Source organism: Syngnathoides biaculeatus, chromosome 11 (assembly GCF_019802595.1).
Source record: "Syngnathoides biaculeatus isolate LvHL_M chromosome 11, ASM1980259v1, whole genome shotgun sequence".
NCBI lineage: Eukaryota > Metazoa > Chordata > Actinopteri > Syngnathiformes > Syngnathidae > Syngnathoides > Syngnathoides biaculeatus.
The window spans coordinates 12,885,954-12,910,227 of NC_084650.1; the positions used below are offsets into that span (position 1 = coordinate 12,885,954).

Genomic DNA, 24,274 nt, shown 5'->3' on the forward strand with positions numbered 1-24,274 from the left:
TATTCGATTTCTACACTGATTAAGAAGGTTCAATGCAATATTAATATACATGTGGCACATCTGAGGAGCTTGAGGAGATTCACCAAAGTCGCTTTAGACCCGTGGTCTCCAGTCCACCAGAACTTAGACGTGGTCTGAACTTGTGTGAATTTCAGATCGTCACATGCGCCTGTCTAAGGACATCCGACAAATTGCACGAAAATCAAGATACGCCAGCATTGTCCTCCGACCCGCAATGCTCAGTCTTGAAAGAAAAAATCGGATTCCGTTGGATCGGATCCATAAAACAGCAAACCCGCGCTTGATTCCAATGCTTTTTAAGTGTTTCAAATTGACTGCTCCAAGGCCACCACCAGGTCCGTGATTCTGCAGGACCGTTAAATGTGATGGCATCGTAGACGGTCGTCTAGACTGCTTCAAACCTCCCCCCGTTGACGAGGCCCCAACGATCATCTCAGGTTTAATCAAGGCAAGTGAGCCGTTCTGTTTTCCTCAAGATGTTCAGCCTTCTTTCCAAAAAGTTTCTTCAGTTCTAGGTTCTACTTATGGCTGGGGTGTTCCTTTGGGCGGTAGCCGTTGGGGTTGCTGCTGCTGGTGTTTCCTGGTCCGGTTCATGAAAAAAAAATCAGTTGTTCACTTGAAATATGGCAAAATAGCTCATTAGAGGGAACTCTCCCGGTTGGACGAGGACGAGGCCCTCTTTGGGAGTGGAGGGCTATCGTCGTCTGTTTAGAAAACGCTCTCTAGATGAACATCGATGGCCTTATCGTCGAAAACCCTCCGGAGAAAACGTCCATTGAGGCATTAACGGAGGGAAGCCGCACCAAAAGCCTTCGTCGGTTCGGATCTCTTGGTGCGGAGGTGAAACGTCTTCGACAAACGAGAACGGCGCCCTCGCCCTGATTCAACCTTTGCGGTTTATCGTGACCTGGATGATTGACGGGCGACGCAGACGCCGCTCACCTCCCCCGTCAAAACACACAAGGGCGACTCTGACTTACTCTCCGAGATTTTTGTTTTTCAGACCCCACCCCCAGCGTGTTTCTGTAGAAACCGAATGTGGTGGCGACACAGACAGTTCTCCACTGTTTCAAGGTCCCTCATAAGCAAAGCCAATAAAAACACACGCATTTATGACATGTACAGTTTCGGCATTACAACAATTTCTCTTGGTTTAACACGCTGGTGAATCTAAAATGGATTTTAGTTGACGCGAAGTCGGTGTGCACCAACTCCGCGGCACCTTTACAATAACAATGACGTTGAAATCATATCAGTTTTGTTTCTGGGTCACAATAGGCAAGATTCATCACACGTCAAAGTGAGAAACAATACCGAAACCAGTTTATTTCGACCCAGTTTGGATGGGTTAAGGCCAAAATGTGACGTGATGGGCCGAAATGCACCGTGTATGAATTTCGGTTCGTTTTGATGATAATTACACATGATTAAACTAAAAAAAAAAAAAAACCACACCTCGAACATTAACGCTCATTAACGAAGAGGAGCAAAGTCGTGCGCAATCTGCTTAATTACTTACAGGAAAAATGTAAAAAACGAGTCAGAGTGTGATTAGGTGACGGGTGGATGCCGGCACCCTGGACTGACTTAAGACTCGGTCCGGCCAGTGAATGCAGGGAGGTCCGGCTAATCTTTCCCCTCCACAAAAAAAAAGCTCGCGGGGGCTAATCCAGGCCGCTGTGCTCGACTTGTGGATCAAGTCCTCCCATAAAGGGGAGTGTGGGAAGGCCGGCGGGAGCAGCCCCGGAAAACCGCTTCGGTGGCCGCGTAGCTGACCGCTGCCAAAACAACACGACGGGCCGCCTCGTCGCCGTCGACGCTCGTCTTTGGGACGCACGACTCGACCTGAAAAGCGCACGTATGCGGAAAAAGTGCAACAGGGATACAAAAAATTGGATTTTCAGTCCGTTCGAGAAATGCTACGTAACGTCAGACGTGGACTTTGTCGCTTTTAAGACCGGCTGACCGGCCGTCTTTTGCCATTGATGCTAGCAGAATTAATTAAATGCACTTTCAGAAGAAGAAAAAAATGAAGGAAATAAAAAGCAACACATTCAACAAACAAGAAGCGCCTTTGCATAAGACTAACATTACGATCCACTTTTTTTGTGTGTAATTAATCATTTGAAAATGACTTGGGCAATCACGCTACCAAGCTAATATGTAAGATATGACTTTGTATAAAGTTGGGATAGTTGTGCGCCCGGGCCAAACACCAGCGATAAATCCTTCAATACCCAACAAGGTTACATCGTCGACCAATTTTTAAGCTAACAAGCTTGTAAAAGTGGAAAAAAGTGTCAGTTACTATCACACATACGAATGTACCGTAGCTTTAAATCATCCCGAAAGAGTCTAAATTATTAAAGGACCGCTTTTGGCTATTGGTGAATATGAAAATGATCCAAAGCGACGATGGAAAGATGTTAGAGAGAGGACAATAAAAATGTGGGCCCCCTGTCAAAAAGTCAGCACAAAAAGCAAGAGACTGAAAAACCTTTTATACAAATTTATTCAGCATTTAAGAATAGCAGAGAGTCTTAAAATATGTAGAAACGTCAGTTTAAATTAAAAAAAACAACAACTTTTTTTTTAACTCCAGGGAATGAGCAAAGTTGACACTGTCAAAAAAAAAAAAACAAACTAAAAACCATGACTGAAACTTGGAAAACAAAAAAAAAAAAACAAATGTGAAGATATTTTCCAGTTGACAAAATATTGGGATCACAAGCTAAGAAAAGAGGAAAGGGGGGGGGACTATAAATAAAAAACGTGCGCTTGCGACCAGCACAGTCTTAAGATTTCATTCCAACCTAAGAAAAAAAAAAAAAAACAAAACAGGTGATGAAGGGAAAGAAAAGAAAATGTCTAGAAGTTTGGACAGGTGACATTCTACAACTTAAGTGTAAACATTTTTTTTTTCTGAAATAAACCAGCCTCTCCACGAGGCCACTTGCCTTTTTCACACACAGGTGAAAATGCGGCATTATTTAATATATAGAAGTCCAATTTTCTACATCACTTTGATTGCTTATATCATTGTGATCATAAAAACTGCCTTTTTTATTTTATTTTTGCAATGCAAATTTCCTCAGGTGGACTCAAAGGTCACAGTCTCAGTCCAAAACAGCACAAGAAGAACAGTACGATATTGCGTGTGTGAAAATTGTTTCTTTTTGCAAGGGGTCAAACTCAATTTTTGTGTTGTAAGCCGCATAAATGACCTCATGATTTTTCTTTTTGTTTTTAATGGACGAATGGAATTTTGAAATAAGTCGTAGAAAATAATCGTGAGCAAATACTTCAGGATTGTTCGATTTACACTAAGAAGGTATTTGTGCGGCGTGGGAATCCAATTGAAGAATGAGCCACTTTAGTGGGCCGGATGTGGCCCACAGGCCTTGAGTTTGACACACTGGCTTTACAGCAACCCGAAAGTTCAAGTATCAGAGTACTTTTCTTTTTTTTTTTTTCGTTTGTTTGTTTGTTTTCTGAGAAGTCTTACTTATTGTGAGCGCGTGTACGCGTGTGTGTGAGTTTTGGCGAGCGGGCTCTCACTGAGTCAGATGTGGGTGAGAGGCAGGGTCCCGTTGACCGCCGTCCCCGCGCTCTGGTAGTGGGGGTGCACGCTGTGTAACCGGCCGCCCTGCAGGGCCGAGTGCTCCGCGCTGTCCCCGCCCGGCGGCAGGTACATGCTGATCATGTCCCTCAGGTCCCCCAGGCAGGCCCGCTGGGAGTGCGACGTGATGGCCGGCGGCGGGGAGCTGGGCTCGCTCTTGCACATGGAGCCCAGGCCCACCTGCATGGACGGGGCGGGGTTGCCCGCGGCCCCCCCGGCGCTCACCACGGCGGCCTGCGTGCCGTAGGCGGCCGCCGCCGCCGCCGCCGGGGACATGCTGTAAGTGGAGGCCGCGTTCATGTAGCTCTGCGCCGTGGTCATCATGGGGTACTGGAGCGAGGCCATCTCGTAGCGGTGCATCTGCTGGATCTGCGGGCCGCTCATGCCGTGGTGCTGCGGGTAGGCCAGCTGCTCCTGCATCAGCGAGTAGGCGCCGTTGCTCCAGCCGTTCATGTGCGCCGCGTAGCCGTCCATCCTCTGGCCCACCTGCGCCGGGCTGGCCACCGCGGGGCCGCCCGGCGCCAGGAGCCCGCCGGGTAACGAGTACTTGTCTTTCTTCAGCAGGGTCTTGGTCTTCCTGCGCGGCCGGTACTTGTAGTCCGGGTGCTCCTTCATGTGCATGGCCCGCAGCCGCTTGGCCTCGTCGATGAACGGCCGCTTCTCGGCGTCCGTCAGCAGCTTCCAGTCGGCGCCCAGTCGCTTGCTGATCTCGGAGTTGTGCATCTTGGGGTTCTCCTGAGCCATCTTGCGCCGCTGGCCGCGGGACCACACCATGAAGGCGTTCATGGGCCGCTTGACGCGCTCCTGGTCGCCCGCTCCGCCGACGCCTCCGCCGCCGCCGCCGCCGCCGCCCTTGGAGCCCGGCGCCGAGCCCGAGTTGGGCTGAGGCGGCAGCGGGGACTTGAGCTCAGTCTCCATCATGCTGTACATGGCTGACCCGGACGGCTGCGCTCTCTTGCCACCGAACGAAACTAAAAGAGTTCGGCCTCAAGTCAAACTCGCGCTTTCACACGCCGAAAAGGAAGCCGGAGGAAAAGCCGAAACTTGGGAGCAAAAAAAAAAAAAAAACCTCGGCGCGCGCAGGTGCTCCTCCGCTCTCGACGCAAGTCTGCAAACTTGGCGGCCGAGCGCCGGGCGGGCGTTATTAGGCCCGCGCGGGCCCGTGTCAAGGAGCGGAGGGCGACCAATCGCAGCGAGCCTCCCCGAGGGCCGGACAGCCAATCAGAGAGCGAGCCGGCTCGAGCCTGCGCTTTCGGCTTTCAGAAAAGCTTCGGGGGGGGAAGTTTCAAACTATTCACGTCTTCAATGTTTTGCAAAGACAGCTCCGGTTAGAAAAAAAAAACATTACATTGCTATAATAAATAAATTAGTAAATTAAAACCTAAACTGCAGACTTAATGGCACAAATAATCATAATAAAAAAAATCAATTTAAAGTAACACTGAGAGGAAGCATGGCCAGCGAAGCAGGAAATAATCACTTTATCCCCGCTTTTATTACATTTATTTCAATTATATTCAAGTAGCTGTAATTATAGATCAGTCGTTATATTAATATAAACAGCATTTATTTAATAAATTCATTTTTTCTATCTATCTATCTATCCGTTTGAGATCATGCGTTGCCTTCGAGGACTGTCTGAAATTACAGCTTTGGTCAACCACTGTGCAAAAAAAAACAACTAAACTATGGTTAAATATGACCTAAAATACAGATTTAAAAACAAACTCCGGCCTGTGCAGTTTGTGGAAACTTGCAATACGTCAACGACCTCTTGTGGAGAACGGCGGACATCTCATTTTGTCTCTCCCAGGTCACGTGAGCGGTCTGCGGCCCCCCCTCCTTTTGCGCGTGCGTGCGCCTGCGTGCGTGCACGTGTGTGTTAATGGTTATTAAAATGACGAGACGACATTAAGTTGCGTCTTGCTTCCCCAAAGCGAGCTGAAAACTCCGAAACGCATTCACACCTGCTAATGGCCGCCTGGGACTCGAGCATCGAGAGAAGAAGCCATTAACACCTTCGGAGTCACGGGGAAGATTCTTGTTCTGATTCGTTTCGACCCAGTCAAAAAAAAAAAAAAGGATTAATGAAAAAATAAAAAGAAATGAAAAAGTTTTGAGTTCAGCAGTCAGAGGTGGTACGACTCCAGCTATATATTCATATTTTTTTTAATATTTTTGCTTATATAAAATGCACTATGCGCATGGAAATTGAATTTTTGACCACAAAAATAGTTGTGTTTAGTCGCAAGAAAAGTGCTCTGTATTGTAAATTAAATGTCATTTTTCTTCAAGGAAAATAATTTGTTTGCAAAAGGCTGCACTGTTCGATGGAAATGCAAAACGCGTGCAGTAAAACGTAAAAATGTCGGCGTGCCATAAATATTTGAAAGCAGAAGTGGAATATTTTGTTCAGACTCTTCTTCGACTTGTTCTGGTGAATCTTTGCACAACTCCATGCAATTCAGCGCCCCCAACAGGCCACTGGTGGCACAGCAGGCAGGGAAATTTGCCGCTCAAGATTAGATTTGAATTTGAAAAAAATGTTTATCCATTTCTATTGTGTTTTATGTTGGATTTTCAACCGCGCTTGTTTTGAAGTTGATTCAATAGATTATGGATGTAAATTAGTATTAAAACTTCATTCAGTAATCGATAACGTTACAGAGGCATGAATAAAGTCCCGTTTGCCGGCAAAAATACTGCATTATTTCATGCCCATAAGAACAGCAGGTTACTTCCGCTTTTATTTTCATTTAGTAATTTGGAAAATGTGGCATCACAGATTGCACGCTGGCTCCCTCTAGTGGCGTGCAAAGGAATTACAGCACTGCCTCAGCCCAGTTCGGTTGTATTTAACTTTTACTGCAGATAAGTTGTTTTAAAACATCTAATTAGGTGACGCTATTATTTTGGTGCAATTATTTTAGGTGAAACCTTATTTATGTAGACTAATGTTTAAAATGTGAGGCATTAATGCTCAAACCGTGCATTAATGTTCGAGTGCTTTACAACGATAAAATACGCTTGATCTCATTTTCGGATGAAGACTTGGGGCCTACCACCTTCTGCATTTCAGTGTCATGGCGGTGCTATCCTGTCCCTCGGGTCAGATTTAAGGCCTGGTTAATCCCGGGGGGGGGGAGGGGGGGCGACTTCATGTGTTTAAAACTCTACTGGAACACCCCCCCCCCCCCCCTGGGTGAAATCAGGGTTATGAGTTGTAAAACCGGATAAATGTCATCAGAACGACCGCCCCCCCCACCCCCTCGGTGGGGATAAATCAACATTTTAATTTGCTTGTTCAATGGGGCTTCCCATCTACGACGAGGCCAATCAAAGTGTATCAGCGCCAATTAGCGACCATGCTCGTCATTCTCACGGCTGCAGTTTATTTGTTGATCCCAGTACTGATCCGCTTGTAATCTTCTTATGGAAATGGCATAAAGACGACGGTGGGGGTGGGGGTGTTGGGGGGGGGGTGACTCATGCACGCACACACACACACACACATCCAGGAGTAGCCCGGGGTTTGGGTAATGAGGGGCCCTCTGTGTGGCTAATTTCCTAATTAAGGGATGCAGGACCACCGGCACAGAGGGGCTGGGTCGCGCGCACCAACGCACGCACGTACCCGGAGGGCACCGCTGTGACGCTCGGGGGTCTTGCATGAGCAGTTGAATTTCGCCTGAAACTGAAGGGGGGACCCGCAAAAACTATGAAAAGCATCCGCACAATAAAATATTTTGGGGAAAGACGTCATTGTTTCATGTGGTCTCATCTAAGCTCAAGTCGGGGTGGGCTGGTTTTCGAGGCGAATGAACGCCACTGAAAAGGCTCCGCGATGGCACAATTGGGGAAGGGTTGAGTTTTGCTCCAAAGACTTTTTGGTGAATGCACGTCGAATGTGCCACGTACATTGCGGTCTTTTATTTCATTGCTGTTATTATTGTTTGTTTTTTTTTTAATCCCAAAATCCACTTGCTAAAATAAAAGCGAAATATAAAATATCCGAAGAATTATGTTTTGTGACTCTTCTGCTCTCGTGAGATGATGATTCCTTTTACTCATTTTAGACGACATTTTAGTGGTAGTATTATGAGAGAAAATGTTTTGAAAACCCATTTTGTTATTTGTGTGTGATATTAATTTCATTTTCGCCCTCCAAAAAAACACATCAAATAATAAATAAGAATAATGCTTATTTGATCTTTTAGAAACTATGTAGGCGTGTTAAAAGGACGCTTATAATCTTTATTTTTTTTCTCATGGCTTTTGCAAAATTCCCTCATTGTTTTATAACGATTCTTATCTTTTAAAAAATTTCTATATACTGCTTTCATTTTATTGACTTTGTTTTATGTCATTTTTAAAACTGAGTTTTCTGCATAGATTTTTATGTATTTTATCTTTTCAGGTAAGTTCGTTATTTACTAGATTTTGAGGAGGGAGAGAGTTTTACTCTCAATTACACCTCACTTAGTAAACAAAATATGTAAATAATCGACATGATTATTACTGTCATTTAGTTTAAAAATATGATTTGTATACCTATTAGTTTTTTCAAACACCCTTGATTTTTTTTAAATGTTTTTGGCCACCCATATGACAATTTCTCCTGTTTTAATCAAAGTAACATTTCAAGAATCTCAATAATTACGTTTAGCTTTTCTTTTCTTTTTTTTTTAATCAGCCACTGATGTTTCCAAGTCACTTTTTCTTTTTCTTTTACCATCTGATAACGTACAATAATAATAATAGTATAATTACAAATCCTCCACGTTGATTTAACACGCCACCAGCACCCAGGAGGCACATTTATTTGATCTTACTTCATTTTATTTTGTTTGTTTCAGTCCACTGACTGCATGTAGGATCTCTTTTGCAAGAAAATGATAATTAAGCAACGGCGACATTTTCAATGACGGCGCAACAATGAAATGTGTCTCATTAAGATTTGCGTGATTCGTTTTTTTTTTCCTTTCTTCTGCTTCTTCTCTTTTCGGGAAGGAGCAAGAGATGCAAATGAAGTTGCAGTTTAGGACACGCTCTGCTGTTCCTTTTGTGCGTCCGTGAATGGTTGCGGCCGCGGTTCAAGGCTGCAGGTAAAATTATATTTACGGCTCATTTCGTGCGAGAAGAGCGACGCCATTATCGCCTCTTTAGTTCGCTAAGCGGCTCTGCGGTGTCGCCCGTGTTAATTTGATTTATTCATTTATTACACGCGGGCCACAAACGTTGCTATACAGACCCCCCCTCGCGGGCCACCTCCACGCCCCCCAAATAAAATACGTCAGGATAAAAAAAAAAAAAAAAACGGTGAATAAAGTCACGGTCTCTCATACATACACGTCATCGTTCCACGTTATGATTCACTGCTGCCCTAAAAGAAAAAAAAATAATAGCAGGAAAAAAATATTTGGAATTGAGAGTTAAGGTTAGTTTATTTTTAGATGCGCAAATCAATCAATCAAATCAATTTGTCAGCACGATGATGCAAAATCTAAATTAACATTCATGATCAAGTCATGTCCCATTGGCCACCGAAGTATTGAAAACACAAAACGAATATTAAAAAGTACAATTTTTTATCGTAGGAGTAGAGTGTTAAAATTCATTTAGTGATTTTTCTTATGTTGCAAAAAAATAAGGAGAAAAAAGTAAAAAGAAAGACGACAGTATTGGCTACACTTTGGAGCTCATTAGGAAAGAGTACAGTGAAGTTAGTTGGCCGGCAACGGCACTGCAAAATCTGTATTATTATACATATTTCAAACAATCACTTTCTCTGTTTGCATCTTTATTTCACAAAAACAAAAACAACCGTACTAGTGTGCGCGTCATTAGGAAGGCTTTCACATCTAATAGTGTAACCTTTGAATGCTATCATGTGTAATATTGTAATATCATAAACGCCGCAGTTTGTGTACTGGGCGTCGAAGTGGACTGCGGCGAGTTATTCGGCCTTGGTGGAGTTTGGCTGAAGTGTTTCCGCTGATTACTAGAGCAGAAACCTCCAAGCATTAAACCCGAGCCTCTCTTTCCTCCCCCCCAAGACGTTTAACTATTGATTCGATATGTCACTAGTGCGCTGCGAATAATCGCTGGAGCGGTTCCTCGTAAAGCTGTTGGAGTACTCAGTGGGTAGCCTGCATATGCAGCTACGAGTGTGGTCTTTGTCCTCATAAAGGGACGAACTTTGGCACACTAGCAAAACCGCGATGCTGCTAGTGAGCCCCAACTAATTGACAACTTCATGAGTCATTCAACATCAGACGAGTTCACTTTGGGCAGGCGTTTAAAACTTTATGCCACAGGTGTCAAACTCAGGGCCCGGGGGCCAGATCCGGCCTGCCACATGATTTCATGTGGCCCGCGAAAGCAAATCATGTATGTCGATTTCCGTGAGTCTTGTTCAAATCTGTACCAAAATTGCAAATTGTCATATCATGAATCATAACGTTGAGGTATTGCAAGTGTTTTTACGTTAACAAACATCAACAACGGTTGGAAAAACCCATTCGCCTTGATTTCTGATTCCAAAAGTAATTTGTAAATTTCACGTGTGGATATAATGTGGCGATAAACGATTTTTATGGTTTCCTCTGAGGGAAACCCGAACTACAATGTGGCCCGCGACAAAAATGAGTTTGACAGCCCTGCTTTATGGTAACCTACTTTGCTGCACTGTGCAGAAATTTCATATGCTGCAGTAGCGGAAGGCAGTCATGTTGAAAAATGTTACTAGTAACACAGTCATTGTACTGGTGTGCTAAATTGTTTTGACTAGGGAGGACAGAGAGCTTACTAGTACATAGATTTTTAGATGGAAATTAAGAATGTCAAATAAAAAACAGCTTTAAAGAAAGCCGCTTAAGCATTTCTTTGATCGCCCTGATAAGGAGGCTACTAGTGCGTGACACATGCCTAGTAGTACTTGGGCTTGGGAGTGATTTGCAGCACAGCGGTTTCACCAGTAAGGTTTTTAATAGTAGGCCAAAAGTGGCACTAGCAGTGCAAGAAAAATATTACTAGTATTATTTTATAAGTGCACCACAGGTGTTCTAGTAGTCCACCGAATTGTCTTAGTAGTCAGGACAAGAAGCGTACTAGTACATGGACCTTAAACTGGGTATCAACGTTTATGACTAAGCTTTAAATGTATGCTAGGAGACCAAATGTGACTCAAATAGTGAAAAAGGAAAAAAAATACTACAAAACACAATCGTTCTACTAGTCACTTACTAGAACAGTATATGAAAAAAAAATGCTTAATCTCATAACTAGGGCTGCGGGGGGGGGGGTGAAATTTACAAAAAAAAAGATCAATGTAGAACTTGCCTCAGAGTTCTGCCTGGAAAAAAAAACAAAGAAGAAGAAGGAAAGAATAAAAGTTTCAGCCGGGAACCATGTTTGCACTAGCGGAACCAATGTTTCACACGGGCATTTATTGTGGACGTACGTCGGAATGGGCCACTTCTAAACTTTGCAAAAAATGACAACGGAGTCTCTGTAAGTGATTTATTTTTTTTTTTTGAGATGCTGTATGAGTGAGCTGAATGGTAGTTATATATTTTTTTTTAATAACATAAAATGCTAATTTCTAGAACACTTATGTTACATGCGAATGCTAACTGATATTTTTGGAGAGGTATCTCAAATTCTGTACAGAGAATACTTGAAAATTAAAATAGAATGAATGTAATTAAAAACGGGTGGGGGGGTGGATGGGGCGTCAAAAAATAGCTGCAGTATAATCGATTGCAAAAAGATTAGATTGTGACAGCCCTGCTCATAAATATAAATACCGAACAAGAGGAGCAGCAAGACTTCAAGTACTAATTAAGGGTATACTGTACTTGTGCACGCCGCTCATTGTCTAATGAGGCTAAAAAGCACACTAAAGGACATCAGCGCGGCGTCCCTTCATGATTATTTTTGTCCTTTCCGAGACAGTTCGCTGGGGCCAAATTAGGGGAAAGATTTGCTCCATGACGCGTTAAATGAAAAACGAAAATACGTAAAATTGCACCGACCCGTCCGTGCGGATTGGGCGGCAGAAATTGTCGCGGGACGCGTCTTCGCTTCTGAGCCGTTGAGTGGTATTCGCGCTTATCGCGGGGACATTTGTCTTTATGCAAGGGGGGTGGGACAGTTCCTGATTCGTGTGTAAGGGGGCTTCGAAAAGTCAAGCGCAAAATGTTTTTCGAAACATTTGCCGAGGGCTTAAGAATAATCATATAAACTGCTTGAGTACCGTAATTCCCGGCCTACAGAGCGCACCTGGTTATAAGCCTCGGTACACAGAAAGAGTTTAATGCTACCGCTAGCGTTAAACTCTTTCTATGTACCGAGGCTTATAACCAGGTGCGCTAACGCTAGCGCCGCACTAACACTAGCGCCGCATAAACCGAAGGGTTGAAAGCGTGTGAAAAAAGTCACGGCTTGTAGGCCGGAAATTACGGTAAATGTTTTTGTTTAAACACAGTTGGCGCAAAACATCCCTTCTGTATTTATTCAAACCCCTAAACCAATTAAGTTGTACTGTTGTGTAAAACGTAAATAAAGACAGAATACAACAATTTGCAAATTGTTTGAAACCTACGTTCAAGTGAATCGAGATTGCCAAGTGGGTTCAGGAACACGTCAGAAAACCAAGGTCAGTGAGCACAGTTCATCGCTACATCTGCAAGTTCGTTACAACTTCTTCTTCTTTTCCTTTCGGCTTGTCCCATTTAGGGGTCGCCGCAGTGTGTCATCTTTTTCCATCTAAGCCTCTCGCGTGCATCTTCCTCTCAAACACCCAACTGTCCTCAGGTCCTCCCTCACAACATCAATCAACCTCTGGACATGTAAAAAACCATCGACGTCTGCTCTCTCTCACCTTGTCTCCAAAACATCCAACTGTGGCTCTCCCTCCCTCTAATGAGCTCATTTCTAATCCTATCCAAGCGAGAACCTCAACATCTTCATTTCTGCCACCTCCAGTTCTCCTTCCTGTTGTTTCTTCTGTGGCACCGTCTCAAATCCGTACATCACAACTTTGCCCTTAATCCTGGCGGATACTCTTCTGTCACATAGCACACCAGACACCTTCCGCCAACTGTTCCATCCCATTTGAACCTGTTTCTTTACTTCCTTACCCATCCCATAGAACACCAGACACCTTCCGCCAACTGTTCCACCCCGCTTTGACCCATTTCTTCACTTTCTTACCACACTCTCCTTTGTATTGTTGCCCCCAAATATTTGAAGTCGTCATCTCTTCTCCCTGCACCTTCACTCCTCCCCCACGGCCCCTCTCATTCATGCACACATACTCTGTTTTACTTTACAAATTCATTAAAACTCTACTATGCAAAGCCAAGGCCCGATTTTAAAGATACGCAGAAATTCTGACGTCCGGCTTCTATGGCCTGAACTCATCTGAGATAGCAATTGGAACAAAAAAAAAATATATCACACAAAGGGACGACGCAAGACGACGGTAATAATAACTCTTTCTAACTTCGTATGAGAAAAATGACCTCGACAAATAAACGCACGAGACCTTGGCGTAGTTGTTGTCGCATTTCGAGTTGACTTTTTCATTTTGACGAACGCATCCCGACGGGCGCCATTTTTTTCGCAAGCACAGATGCAATCTGATTTAAAAAAAAAAAAACAAAAAAAAAACAGAAAACGCCGAGCATCCAACGGGATTGCGAGTGAACGCGTGCAAGCGGCTCCCCAGTGAATGACACTATCAAGCACCTCTTGACGACAATCAGTTTCAAAACCATTACGGGCTAATTATGCCGCTCATTATTTCCTATGTATCTTTTGAATCGTTGCCGTGTTCACTTTCTCCCTAAAAACAAAAGGAACTTTCCGAGGCTTTTATTATTTTTTTTCATCTCGTCTTGTTTGGAGGAAAGTGCCGAGTCGTCACTTTCTGCCGTGGCCCCGAAGCAAAGCAGCCCTTCTTTTGTTTTAGCCCATAATTGAGATCCCACTAATCTAGTCTGGTTGGGGGGCAAAAAAATACCAAAAAAATTGAAGCGGACTCTTTGTCAAATTCATTAGTTTAAGATAATATTGTCAAAATGCACAATTAATGTGCGGTGCGACTTTAATTCATTAATTGGGTATTTTTTTTTTTTGGGGGGGGGGGATGATTAATGCCACCGGGTCGTTATCTGCGCTCTCCTGTAAAATGATGATGTGATGTTTTTCCACTCTGATTGCTTTTTTTGGGGGAACTCCAAACTGATTTGGCTTGTTAATTAGGAGGTGTCATTTATTAAAATCTCCAAAATAAAGCGGCAATTTATCAATCACATTGCGCCACGACGTTTAATGGAGCTGCGGCGGTTCGAGGCGGAAATGACAAACGTCTGTCGCGTGACAGCTCGGCTCTCGATGAAGCAGATAGCGCTCATCCGTTTGGTTCCCGGTCCAGGTCTCATTAGGAGGGAGGCCTAATTTAATTAAGAGTTAGCCATCGCCCTCCAAATTTATTAATTACCTCGAGCGTGGCGAGATGAGCGCGCCGATTATGGCACATTTCATTAGCGTGCCGAGACTTGCCGGAGGGAGATGCGGGACGTGGGCCGCGGTGACAACATAATGGATGGCGCCGGAGGAAACTGGTCACCTTGCGCCGGGTGAAGCCGCGAGAGGTGAGCTGGAGGACGGCACAGGTGGCTGAGGAGCTCCGGGATGTCAGACTAGGACTGTTGCACCCGTTCATGCAGATTCTTAAAGCGGTCCATTCATCAATCTTTTGAAGAACAGATCACATTTTGAAGAACCTGAGTCCAAGACCTGGTCCCGTACGATGATAATGCATTTACAGCTCCCCGTTTTTGCCAAACCAACTTTCTGTGGTATTTGGGCTGTAATGTTGCCTCTCTTAAAAATGTAAAATGTGAATTAAAATTAGAAGTTTGGTCATCCTCCGCATTGAGAGGAGCCAGATGAGGTGGCTGGGGCATCTGATCCAGATGCCTCCTGGACGCCTCCATGGGTTCTGGGCATGTCCCACCGGAAAGAGACCCCAAGGACGACTCAGGACACGCTGGAGAGAGACTATGTCTCTCGGCTGGCCTGGGAACGCTTCGGGATCCCTCCGGAAGAGCTAGAAGAAGTGGCCCGGGAAAGGGAAGTCTGGGTATACGCTACATCCCCCGCGACCCGACCCAGAGAAGCGGTAGAAAATGGATGGATGGGTGAATTAAAATTGTCCAGGGATTCCCGAGTTCGAGAGGTTTTTCTCCTGAGAGGCCTGAAATCAGGTCATGTGAATTTTTCTAGCCGGCTTTCTGCTCCCGAGCCAACGATGTCAACAAAACAAACACGTGTGCGCTCGCAAGTGGGTCTTCTACACGGAGGCAACCAATCACAGGAAAGGGGGCGGTCTCGGCCAAGTATGGAGAGTGGACACAAAACTGGGTCAAACAGACGTAACTATCACAGGGGTCGTTTTCTGGACTCTCGAACGACAAAACCACACTAAGACTTGCACTAAGTTTATGTTAGAGAGTCACTTCGGGGAGGTCGAAATAGTCCAAACACGGCAACTTTAAGAATTAAAAAATAAACATTTATTTGAATAACAGTATCCCAATACCTGTTAGTGTTGCAGCATTATGTCAAAACAAGTAAACAAAAATTATCATTTCATACTCCAACATTGGTAAAGCCGGTGTTGTACCAGAAAATTACCCCCCCCCCCCCCCACATAGCCAAAGACAACAAGCAGCCTGGTTGGGCCCATAAGACAAATAATAATAATAATAATAATAATACGACTCAGATCCTGCATTAGCCACTGCCCAACATAAACACCACTGCTTCATCCCTGATAACAGAATAAAAAATGTGGAGCAGGTCACATAGCCCGGCAGCTTTCTATCTCCCGAAGCCACCATTGATGAGGAAATAGTGCTAACGGACTGCTCTCCAAATTCAGAAAAACGTTATTATTATTTTTTTTGTTTGTTTTTGTTGGGTTTTTTAAACTGCAACCTCCAGACCAGATTGCTGGAGGAGGCCAACATTTCCGCCATCACTCCGATCACGCAAATCCAGCGCCAATGGGTGTCCTGTACACTGAGCTCCATGCAGGACAGTGTGCCCAAGGAGGCCGAAAAAAACAAAACAGTACAAGGACAGCGTTGAAGTAAGACTTTAAAAAACTGAAACCTGAAAATCTAGAGCAGCAAACAAGGCGACGATGAAAATTTGCCCGAGAGGAGGCTGCACGATTTCATATGAGCTGCAGAGTAGAGCGCGTTTTGTCCAAAAAGGTCAAATCCAGCACCCCCGCCAAAGTATGCGACTCCAAAATCGGCCTTTACGCCCACCTGAAGACCCACAAGGACCGAGAGGAACGGTAGTCACCCCCCCCCCCCACCCAAACCCCCTCCAAGCGAGCAATGATGAGAGACATAAAGGCTAAACATTGCTTTTAGATGTAAATATGTTCCTCCGCATTCAGCATCAAGTCATAGTCAAATCTTACAATAATATTTAGTACAAACATTCATATAGACTGCATACAATAATGGTGACATGAATAAAATATTGATCATGTTTTTCAAATTGGATGCTGTTCTCGAGTAGTCATCTGAGACATCTGAGCACTGCGCGGATTATTAGAAATGAACATTAGTTCAAGAGTACCAATTGCACATTAAATATGTATTATTTCAATATCCAAGTGAATTATCAACTCACTAACAAGTGCCACCAGTGGTGTTTCCTCCCACGTAGCCCCCCTCCCAATGCAAAGAAGACCGAGCTCGCCCACGTTGACTCCCCCATCCCTCCCTCTTTTCTTTTCTTCTCCTCCCCCTCCGGCTCGAAAAGTAAGACCACTCACCCAGCGGCGACTGGTTGCACGATGGCTGCCTTTCCGACCGTTCGGGGACCGTTTCCAGGACTGGGGTCCACAAACTGCCGGGCGAGTCGGCCGGTCCCCCGCAGCTGAGCCCTCGCCGGCGCTCTGTGAGCCATTTCATTCAGTCACGATTGCTTCATACAAAAGTTGACAATGCGCCAGTCAAGGCCATTGTTGATATTCAGCATTTTTTAAATAGCTGAGCAGAATAGACAACATGGCAGCCTGCAAAACTTGGCCGGGGAGAGTGACCCGGAGCTTCCCTCGAGGCTTATACGAGCATTGTGTGTTTTTTTATTTTAAAAAAAAAAATGAAAAAATTTAAAATTAATAAATGCACGAAAGAGTTTCGAAAACAAAGCAATCTGCGTGTGCGTATTATTCAAAATCTTTGATATTCAGATTCAGGTACAAGTACTAACACAGGCCAGTAATTCTCTTAAAGGTGACAATTTCTTTTCCTCCTACTGGTGCCACTTTTGGCGTATGTAATTAAACATTATGAATAAAACTACTCTGCTCCACTACACTGCAAAATAAAGTATTTCAAGGACCAACAGTGTCGAGATGGGCCATATTTTACTAATTACTCTCTTTATGCATTTTTTTTTTTTTTTTGATAAAGAAAAGTCATTTTCAGTCATAATCTGATTCAGAACAATCAGTAAATAAGTACCGTAACTACTCTTTTGGCAGTATTAAGTCATATTTGATATTTTGTCAGACTCCCCTTCTCCCTTGACCCTCTCTGGACCAAATAAAAATATTGCAGAGAGAAAAATATGATACTTTTAGAAAATTACTTAAAATTTCCGATTCTATTAAACCTGTTGCAAATTTGTAACCCCTGCCCGGAAAGGGTTAAAATATGTTGTTGTTGTTGTTTTTTTCAGGAAATTAAAAAAAAGACATCTTGCTTGATATTTATACGTTATTATACCTTATATTGATATCATATTCCACTGGCACAACAGCACCCTAAAAATATGCTTAATTGCTGATTTAATATGCTTTTAATAATGAACACTTTCAATGGAGGTGACACAGCATGTGACTTTCCTCCCAAACTGTGGGTCAAATTCCAGTTTTCTTTAAAACGCTCTATTAATGCGAGGAGCATGCTCTTCATAAAAAGCCTACGAAATGATTTCTTGGTTTTTATTTGGATGACCAACCGAACAAAGCTCCCAAAATTACAGATCGTTTTGTGGCCAAAAAGCTGAAAGGGTTGCAAAAGGAATGCATGACCCTTACGAATGAGCGACGCGCGCTAGCCGGAGGAATGCGCGTCGGCCGTCCATTTTGCTCACATTGCGCGTGAAGATGAGCTCGCTGGTGGGGTTGCCTCGCTGTCATTAGCGAGCTGACAGCTCGCGCAGATTGATGGCGACGTTTAAGAACATTGCGACATGGATACGGACCGACGTTTAGATACTATAGACGAGCGCAACGGATATTTAAGGAGATTGATATGGATGGCGCGACGTTCATGCCTCCGTGCGTGTGCGTGTGCGTGTGTGTGTGTGTGTGTGTGAGAGAGAGAATGTGTGAGAGCGACAGTGTGCACGCGTGTATTTGTCTGTGTTGTGAGAGAGAATATACAGTGTGTGTGTGTGTGTGTGTGATTGTGAGAGAGGGAGAGAGAGAGAGAGAGAGATTATGTGTGAGAGCAGCAGTGTATGTGTGTGTTTGTTTTGTGTGAGAGAATATACAGTATGTAGAAGTAAGTGTGTGTGTGTTTGTGTGTTCTTTACTTTTGCTTTATTTGACTCTGCTTTCCTCATCCAGGTCAGCATTGCAAATGAAATTCTATTCACAATTGCCTTACCCGGATATGTAAAGGTTATAATAAAAAAAAAAAAAACACCCGTTGGGAAGAAACCCGACCTCAGTTGACCACTTGTAGGCGCCCCCCCCCTTTTTAAACCCCCCCCCCCCAGTATATCGCCACAATTTATCCTGTCTTTAAAATCTAAAATGTCTCCACGTGCCCTCCGATTGGCCGGCCACCAGTTGACTGTGTACCCCCGCCTCCCGCCCATCTGACGGCAGGGATTGGCTCCGGCGCTGCAACCGCGACCCTTGTGAGGATAAGCGGCCCCTTTGAAATGATGTGCTTGTGATTGTAAGATCGTGAGGGGGGGGGAATGTAGGACAAAAAGGGATATGAATACTTTTTCAAGGCACTGTAATTCGGTGCAAATGGCAATATGGATCTCCCCTCCCCCCCCTCCCCCAATCCCCTCCTCTCCTGGGGGAGAACGTTAATTAACGTTAGATTCTCCTGGGGGATCCGAGCGCGGACTCCACGACGGACTAATGAGTGACAGACAGGTACGTCTTCTCCCAGGGTTGCTTAATAAGCACCGCGCAGTGGGCACATCTTGAAAAAAAAAAAAAAAAAAAAGAAGGGTGTGGGGGAGGGTTTGAGGGGGGGGGTTGCTTCCTGTGGCCTAATCTGAAGAGACCCCCCTCAGAACGCTCACAATGGGCCGGAGAGCTAATGAAAAGGTTTGTGCCTGAAACTCGGTCATTTAAAAAGAACAGAAAGACGGGCTTAGTTGTGCGCCCGCGTGGCCACCGAGGAGGTCGACCCTCTCAGGTGTTCATTAAAAAAAAAAAAAATGGAACGGGCCGACTGCAACCGCCAGGACGTTTCTCATCCAGAGTTGCGCTTTCAAATAAGCAGAAAGGGAAAATTCTGTGGAAATCGGAGATCAAAAAGTACGCCGATGATACCGAGTGGGCAAAAAGAGTGCTCACGACATTTTCTAAACGATTGGCCGAAATGAATCCGGGCGCAACTTTACCTTAGCGGCTGACCGGCTTCTTCCGCACCAGACCGGAACGATTCCTTTTCAGCAAAACAAGCGCGATCAAATGTATCTAACATCACTATTTTTAATTCTCGTGGTCTCGTTCACGAGCGAGGGGAGAATGGAGCGGGACATCAGCCGCATATCATCTAAATACGGCATCGAATCGATAGGGTAATATTGCCCCGCTCACTTGACTCGATTGTGAGATGTTCTCTTCTTCCAAAAGAGCTTCCGTGCCACAAGGGGGCGTTTACGTCTTTTCAATGGCGAATGTCCCAGTGTGAGATCTGCGTGGCAATCCGGCCGCCACTGGGACGACGAGTGAGACTTCCGCAACTTTGCGCGTGAATGACGCGCTCTCGTATTTATTTTTTCGTACAGACATTGAAGCGAATGCTATGCAGATTTCCATGACAATATCTATTTTAAAACGGATACACGGCTGTCAGTGGACCTTTTAAACTTTTCATGGAGGGATTCCCGAGTGAGTCACTGATGATGTAGTGGTACACGCGCCTGACTTTGGCGCAGGCAGCGCGGGGTCGATTCCCGCTCAGCGATGGTGTCGACATCTGCCCTTCAACTGACTGGTGATCAGACGCGCGTGTAGACCACCTTGTGCCCGAAGCTAGCTGGGTTCGGCTCCGGCTCTCCCGCGACCCTTGTGAGGATAAGCGGCCTGGATAAAAGAAGGAAGATCACCGAGCGGCATGCGTCGAATTTCAAGTTTGCAAGAATGAATTTACCCCATTTTCAAATTGCGGGGGTCCTGATGCGCTGTAGTAGTCCCAGCAGATAAAGGGTTAAAAAAATATGCTGACGTCCCTCAATGACCAACTTTTTTTTTTCCAGCGCTGTGTGGTCCACAACCCCCCCCCCCCCCCTCCGGTTCTGAAAAGTACATAAACACATTAGCTGTTTGAATGCCCCGAGAATCAGATTCAAAGATGCCGAGGAATGAATGGCGCCCCCCCCCCCCCCCGCCGCCCCACCACCCGGCATAAACACAGATTGAGCCGCCTATTGGAATTACCCTTGTGAGATAATACCGCTCGCTGCATTAGATTAACTTTCAGCTCTTAAATGCAACAAATTTAGGCAATCTTGTCCCCCCCTTCACCGCGTTTAAAAAAAAAAAAAAAAACATGTCACTGTGTGAAAAGGCCTCCCCCTCGCTATCAGGAGGCGGCGGCGGGGGGCGGCGGGCCCCCCCACTCCGTGCGCGGATGCAGCTGGCGAGGCGCAAGCGTGGACTGTCAAGATCTAGTTATAAAATAATTGAATTTTCATATCAGAAGGGTGCAGAGTCCCGGCAGACAATAGGAGTGCTGAGTCCTCTGTGATATTGGCTCGGCCCCTTTGCCACGCGCGTCAAATCACTATGTTAATGTTCCCGCCTTTTCTTTCTTTCCGCCCCCCCCCCCCCCGAAGGCCACTTGTGCCCCGCCAATGTACAAGCGATGCCGTTTCCAAAAAAAAAAAAAAAATGCAACTATTGATAAGTAGGCAGCACCGCCTCCTGCTCCTCACCCCGTCGAAGCTCTCCACGTTTTCTAACCCCCATCCCGGCCTCTCTCTCTCTCTCTCTCTCTCTCGCTCTCTCTCTCCTTCCCATTATTAAAATACTCATTTATTTATTTTTTTCTATATTCAAAATCAGAATGGCAGCATGCTTTCCTTTCTCCGCAGCTTTAATTACTTTCCTAACTTGGCTGACCCTGGGAGCGTCCCGCGAAAAAAAAAAAAAAAAAAATGGAAGCGCCAACAAAGGCCCGCCTCCGTGCCGTAGTCAGGCTGTGAAAATCTATCAAACTGTGGATTTTATTGTATGATTTTTTTTTTAACATTTCACCTCCCTTCTCGTTCACGCTTGTGCGAAACAGCTCCACTCGCAGACGCTGCACTAAAAAAAGTCTTCCCCGACAAGAGTGTGACGCCGGCGTCGGCTCCAGTTGGCTCAGCACGGTCGGAGGTGTCCGACCGACGGCGCGCGTTCGTCGCACCGACGTCGGCCTTGCCAACGTCTGACAAGCCGATGTCATCCCTATAAACATTCTAAAATATATAACATAACATTATTCACTTGAATGTCTATACGAAAAAATAAATATGAGTGGAGAGCGCGTCATCCGTGCGCAAAGTTGCGGAAGTCTCATTCGGCATTCAAGTGGTCGCCGCATTGGCTGCATCTTCTGCCCGTGATGTCACACCGCGACATTCGCCGTTGAAAACAGGCTGCGCCACCTACTAGGGGAGACGAACACGCCCCTTCTGACACGGAAGCTCTTTTCAAAGAAGAGAACATCTCAAAACCGAGTGAAGTGACCGGTGCAATATTACCCGATCGTTTCGATGCCATATTTAGATGATATGCGGATCACGGCCAAACCGCATGCGGCCAAACCACCTCCCCGTCCGATCCACCTCCACGGCAGTGATAAAAACAACGTCGCCCGCTAACGACGACGACGCTGCGGCCAAACCGCCTCCCCGTCTGATCCACCTCCGCAGCGGTGATAAAAATAACGGCGCCCCCGAGCGACGTCGACGTCGCGGCCAAACCGCCTCCCTGTCCGATCCACCTCGCGGCGGAGATGAGCCACCATGATCACGGCTTCAGCCGGGGTGTCACATCGACGCATTTAGCACCCCTGATTTACGGATTACATCCCCCCCCCAACTTTTTTTTTTTTTTTAGTAGCTGTCTACACACCTAGCTGTCTTTTGGAACCCACAAACTTCTCGTCCTTTGCACCTGTGCAATCCGTTTTCACGACGAACCGAGTGTTTTGGAAAGGTATGAAGAATGAATCGGTCCTCCCGAGTGTTCGAGCAATATCCAGCAATACAACGAGCCGGCATTTTGGCTAACACGAAGGAACAACGAGCTGCCTTACAGCAGGTAAAACTAATGGAAACAAACGAGTCCGCTTGAGGGTGGTCCTGCCATGTACGTCACTTCCTGCTTCTCTTTGAAAACAAATCCCTCGAGAAGATATTCAAGGCGGGAGTTACAAAAAGCTGCATCCATCAAAATCATCGGATGGGCCCATACCGGCTGCCATTTTTTTTCCCCATTCATAACATACTAAAAATCATACATTTCATGACAGTGGACCTTGAACCTTCGAAAGCGTGACGGAGGACGCGTTCCCTGATGCCTGACCGACGTCGTGACTCACTCGCCGACCGTCTAATATGTTGTAATCCGCCTCTATCGCTCTCACCTCGCTGGCTGGCTGAGCTGGCTGCACTTTCGGGGAGGGGGGGGGGCACGGTGCCCGCAAAACACAGCCGGCGTTGATCTTTTGCTGACTGCCTGATAATTGAATGAGCGATTATCCCTCCCATTATTAGACAATGATACACGGTGGAGCCATATGTCGGGAATATTAATGAGAGGCTGCGGCGGCCTTGATAAGACGAGTGCTGCGCGCTTGCTGTAATAGGGGTTAAAACAATTTGCCCCCCCACCCCCACATACAGTTTCCAGCGTACTAATCCCCAGCGCACTCCGCCTAGTGTCAGACTACCCCCCCCCCAACTCGACAAGCCACCCACCCACGTTTCTACACCGACGCAGAACTCCCAAGGCCGAGGCGCCTTTGTGCCCGTTCGCGGCAGAGCGACACGCTAATGGTGCGGAACATCATTAGCATGTTTTGTGTACGATAACCCACCGCAAGAGCGACTGCTACACTTTTACAAAAAGTATGTAACTCGTACCCTGGCGCCTTTGAGATACAAGTTTGACCCATTCCGTCAACACACTTGCTTTCCCAAATTCTGTCACCCTATTGAAATGAATGCAAAAGCAATTAATCCGTTCCCACTCCGGACCAAAAACCCAGACAATTTTTTATACAGTTTCTCAAAAGAGAAATTTTGCGCAACAGTTTTTCAACAATATCAAAACCTTCAAAGTTTTTCACTTGTATCTCAAAGACAGACTCAAGACAGTTTGTATCTTGAAAAACCCGAGTCAAGTTATCTTAAGCCATTAGTTTGAAATATATTTTTACGCCTTTTAGCAGTGTATTTATTTATTGTGCAAGATTTATTGACCTGATTTGGGACCATTTCGATGAGTCGGATCCAAATATCACAGTTTTTTTTTTCTCAATCAGGTCAAATTTTTGAACTATGGCCACATTTATTTATGTATATTATTTTTGCATTGATGGTTCAAATAAATGCAGATTCATTCCCAGAATTTTGAATAATAATCAGCAAAACTTCATTTTATTGGTACCTTCTTTTATCAATGTCTTCTATTCAAGTTGCAGTAGGCAAATTTCATTAATAAATGTGTAACAACGGCATAAAAAACCCGATCTAAACAATAGCAAGGAATGTCATTTTCAGATTTAGTGATGCCAAATTGTCCTAAATCAGTTGAAAAAAAAAATCAAACTGTATCCAACTTAGAGATCAAATAAATTCAGAATTACAGTGAAGAAAATAAGTATTTGAACCATATTGCCATATTGCAACTTCTCCCACTTAGAAATCACAGAGGGGTCATCGTAGGTGCATGTCCACTGTGAGAGAGACCATCTAAAAAGAAAAATATATAAATCACAATGTATGATAACGATTTATTTGTGTGACACAGCTGCAAATAAGTATTTAAGATTTGTGTGGAGGAGTGGGCCACAATCCCTCTTGCAGTGTGTGCAAACCTGGTGAACAACTACAGGAAACGTTGGACCTCTGTAATTGCAAACAAAGGCTACCGTACCTAATATTAACATTGGGTTTCTCAGACGTTCAAATACTTATTTCCGGCTGTATCGCACAAATAAATCGTAAAAAAAAAATCCATCCTCCCGAGTGTTCGAACAATATCCAGCAATACGACGACCCGGGATTTTGGCTAACACGACGGAACAACGAGCTACCTTACAGGCTACCGTACCAAATATTAACATT

At 45.0% G+C, this 24,274-nt stretch overlaps 2 protein-coding genes across 2 annotated transcripts in view; both read right to left on the reverse strand.

Annotated features, from left to right (window-relative positions):
• pdzd11 (PDZ domain containing 11) overlaps positions 1-24,274 on the reverse strand; it is a 163,598-nt gene that overhangs the window by 59,404 nt on the left and 79,920 nt on the right. The gene's annotated exons all lie outside the window — the stretch shown is intronic.
• On the reverse strand, positions 2,578-16,677 carry sox3 (SRY-box transcription factor 3). The gene is made up of 2 exons (XM_061836021.1): positions 16,506-16,677; positions 2,578-4,611 (listed from the first exon to the last, which is right to left on the reverse strand). The coding sequence occupies exons 1-2, from the start codon at positions 16,642-16,644 to the stop codon at positions 3,584-3,586; spliced, it is 1,167 nt and encodes a 388-aa protein (XP_061692005.1). The 5' UTR covers positions 16,645-16,677; the 3' UTR covers positions 2,578-3,583.

What these genes read in the sequence shown, in the direction of transcription:
- sox3 (XM_061836021.1), bottom strand. Translation starts at nt 16,644, where the DNA reads ATGAAATGGCTCACAGAGCGCCGGCGAGGGCTCAGCTGCGGGGGACCG. An exon ending in GTGCAACCAGTCGCCGCTGG is followed by an intron (nt 4,612 to 16,505) that starts GTGAGTGGTCTT and finishes GAACTCTTTTAG; the next exon opens with TTTCGTTCGGTGGCAAGAGA.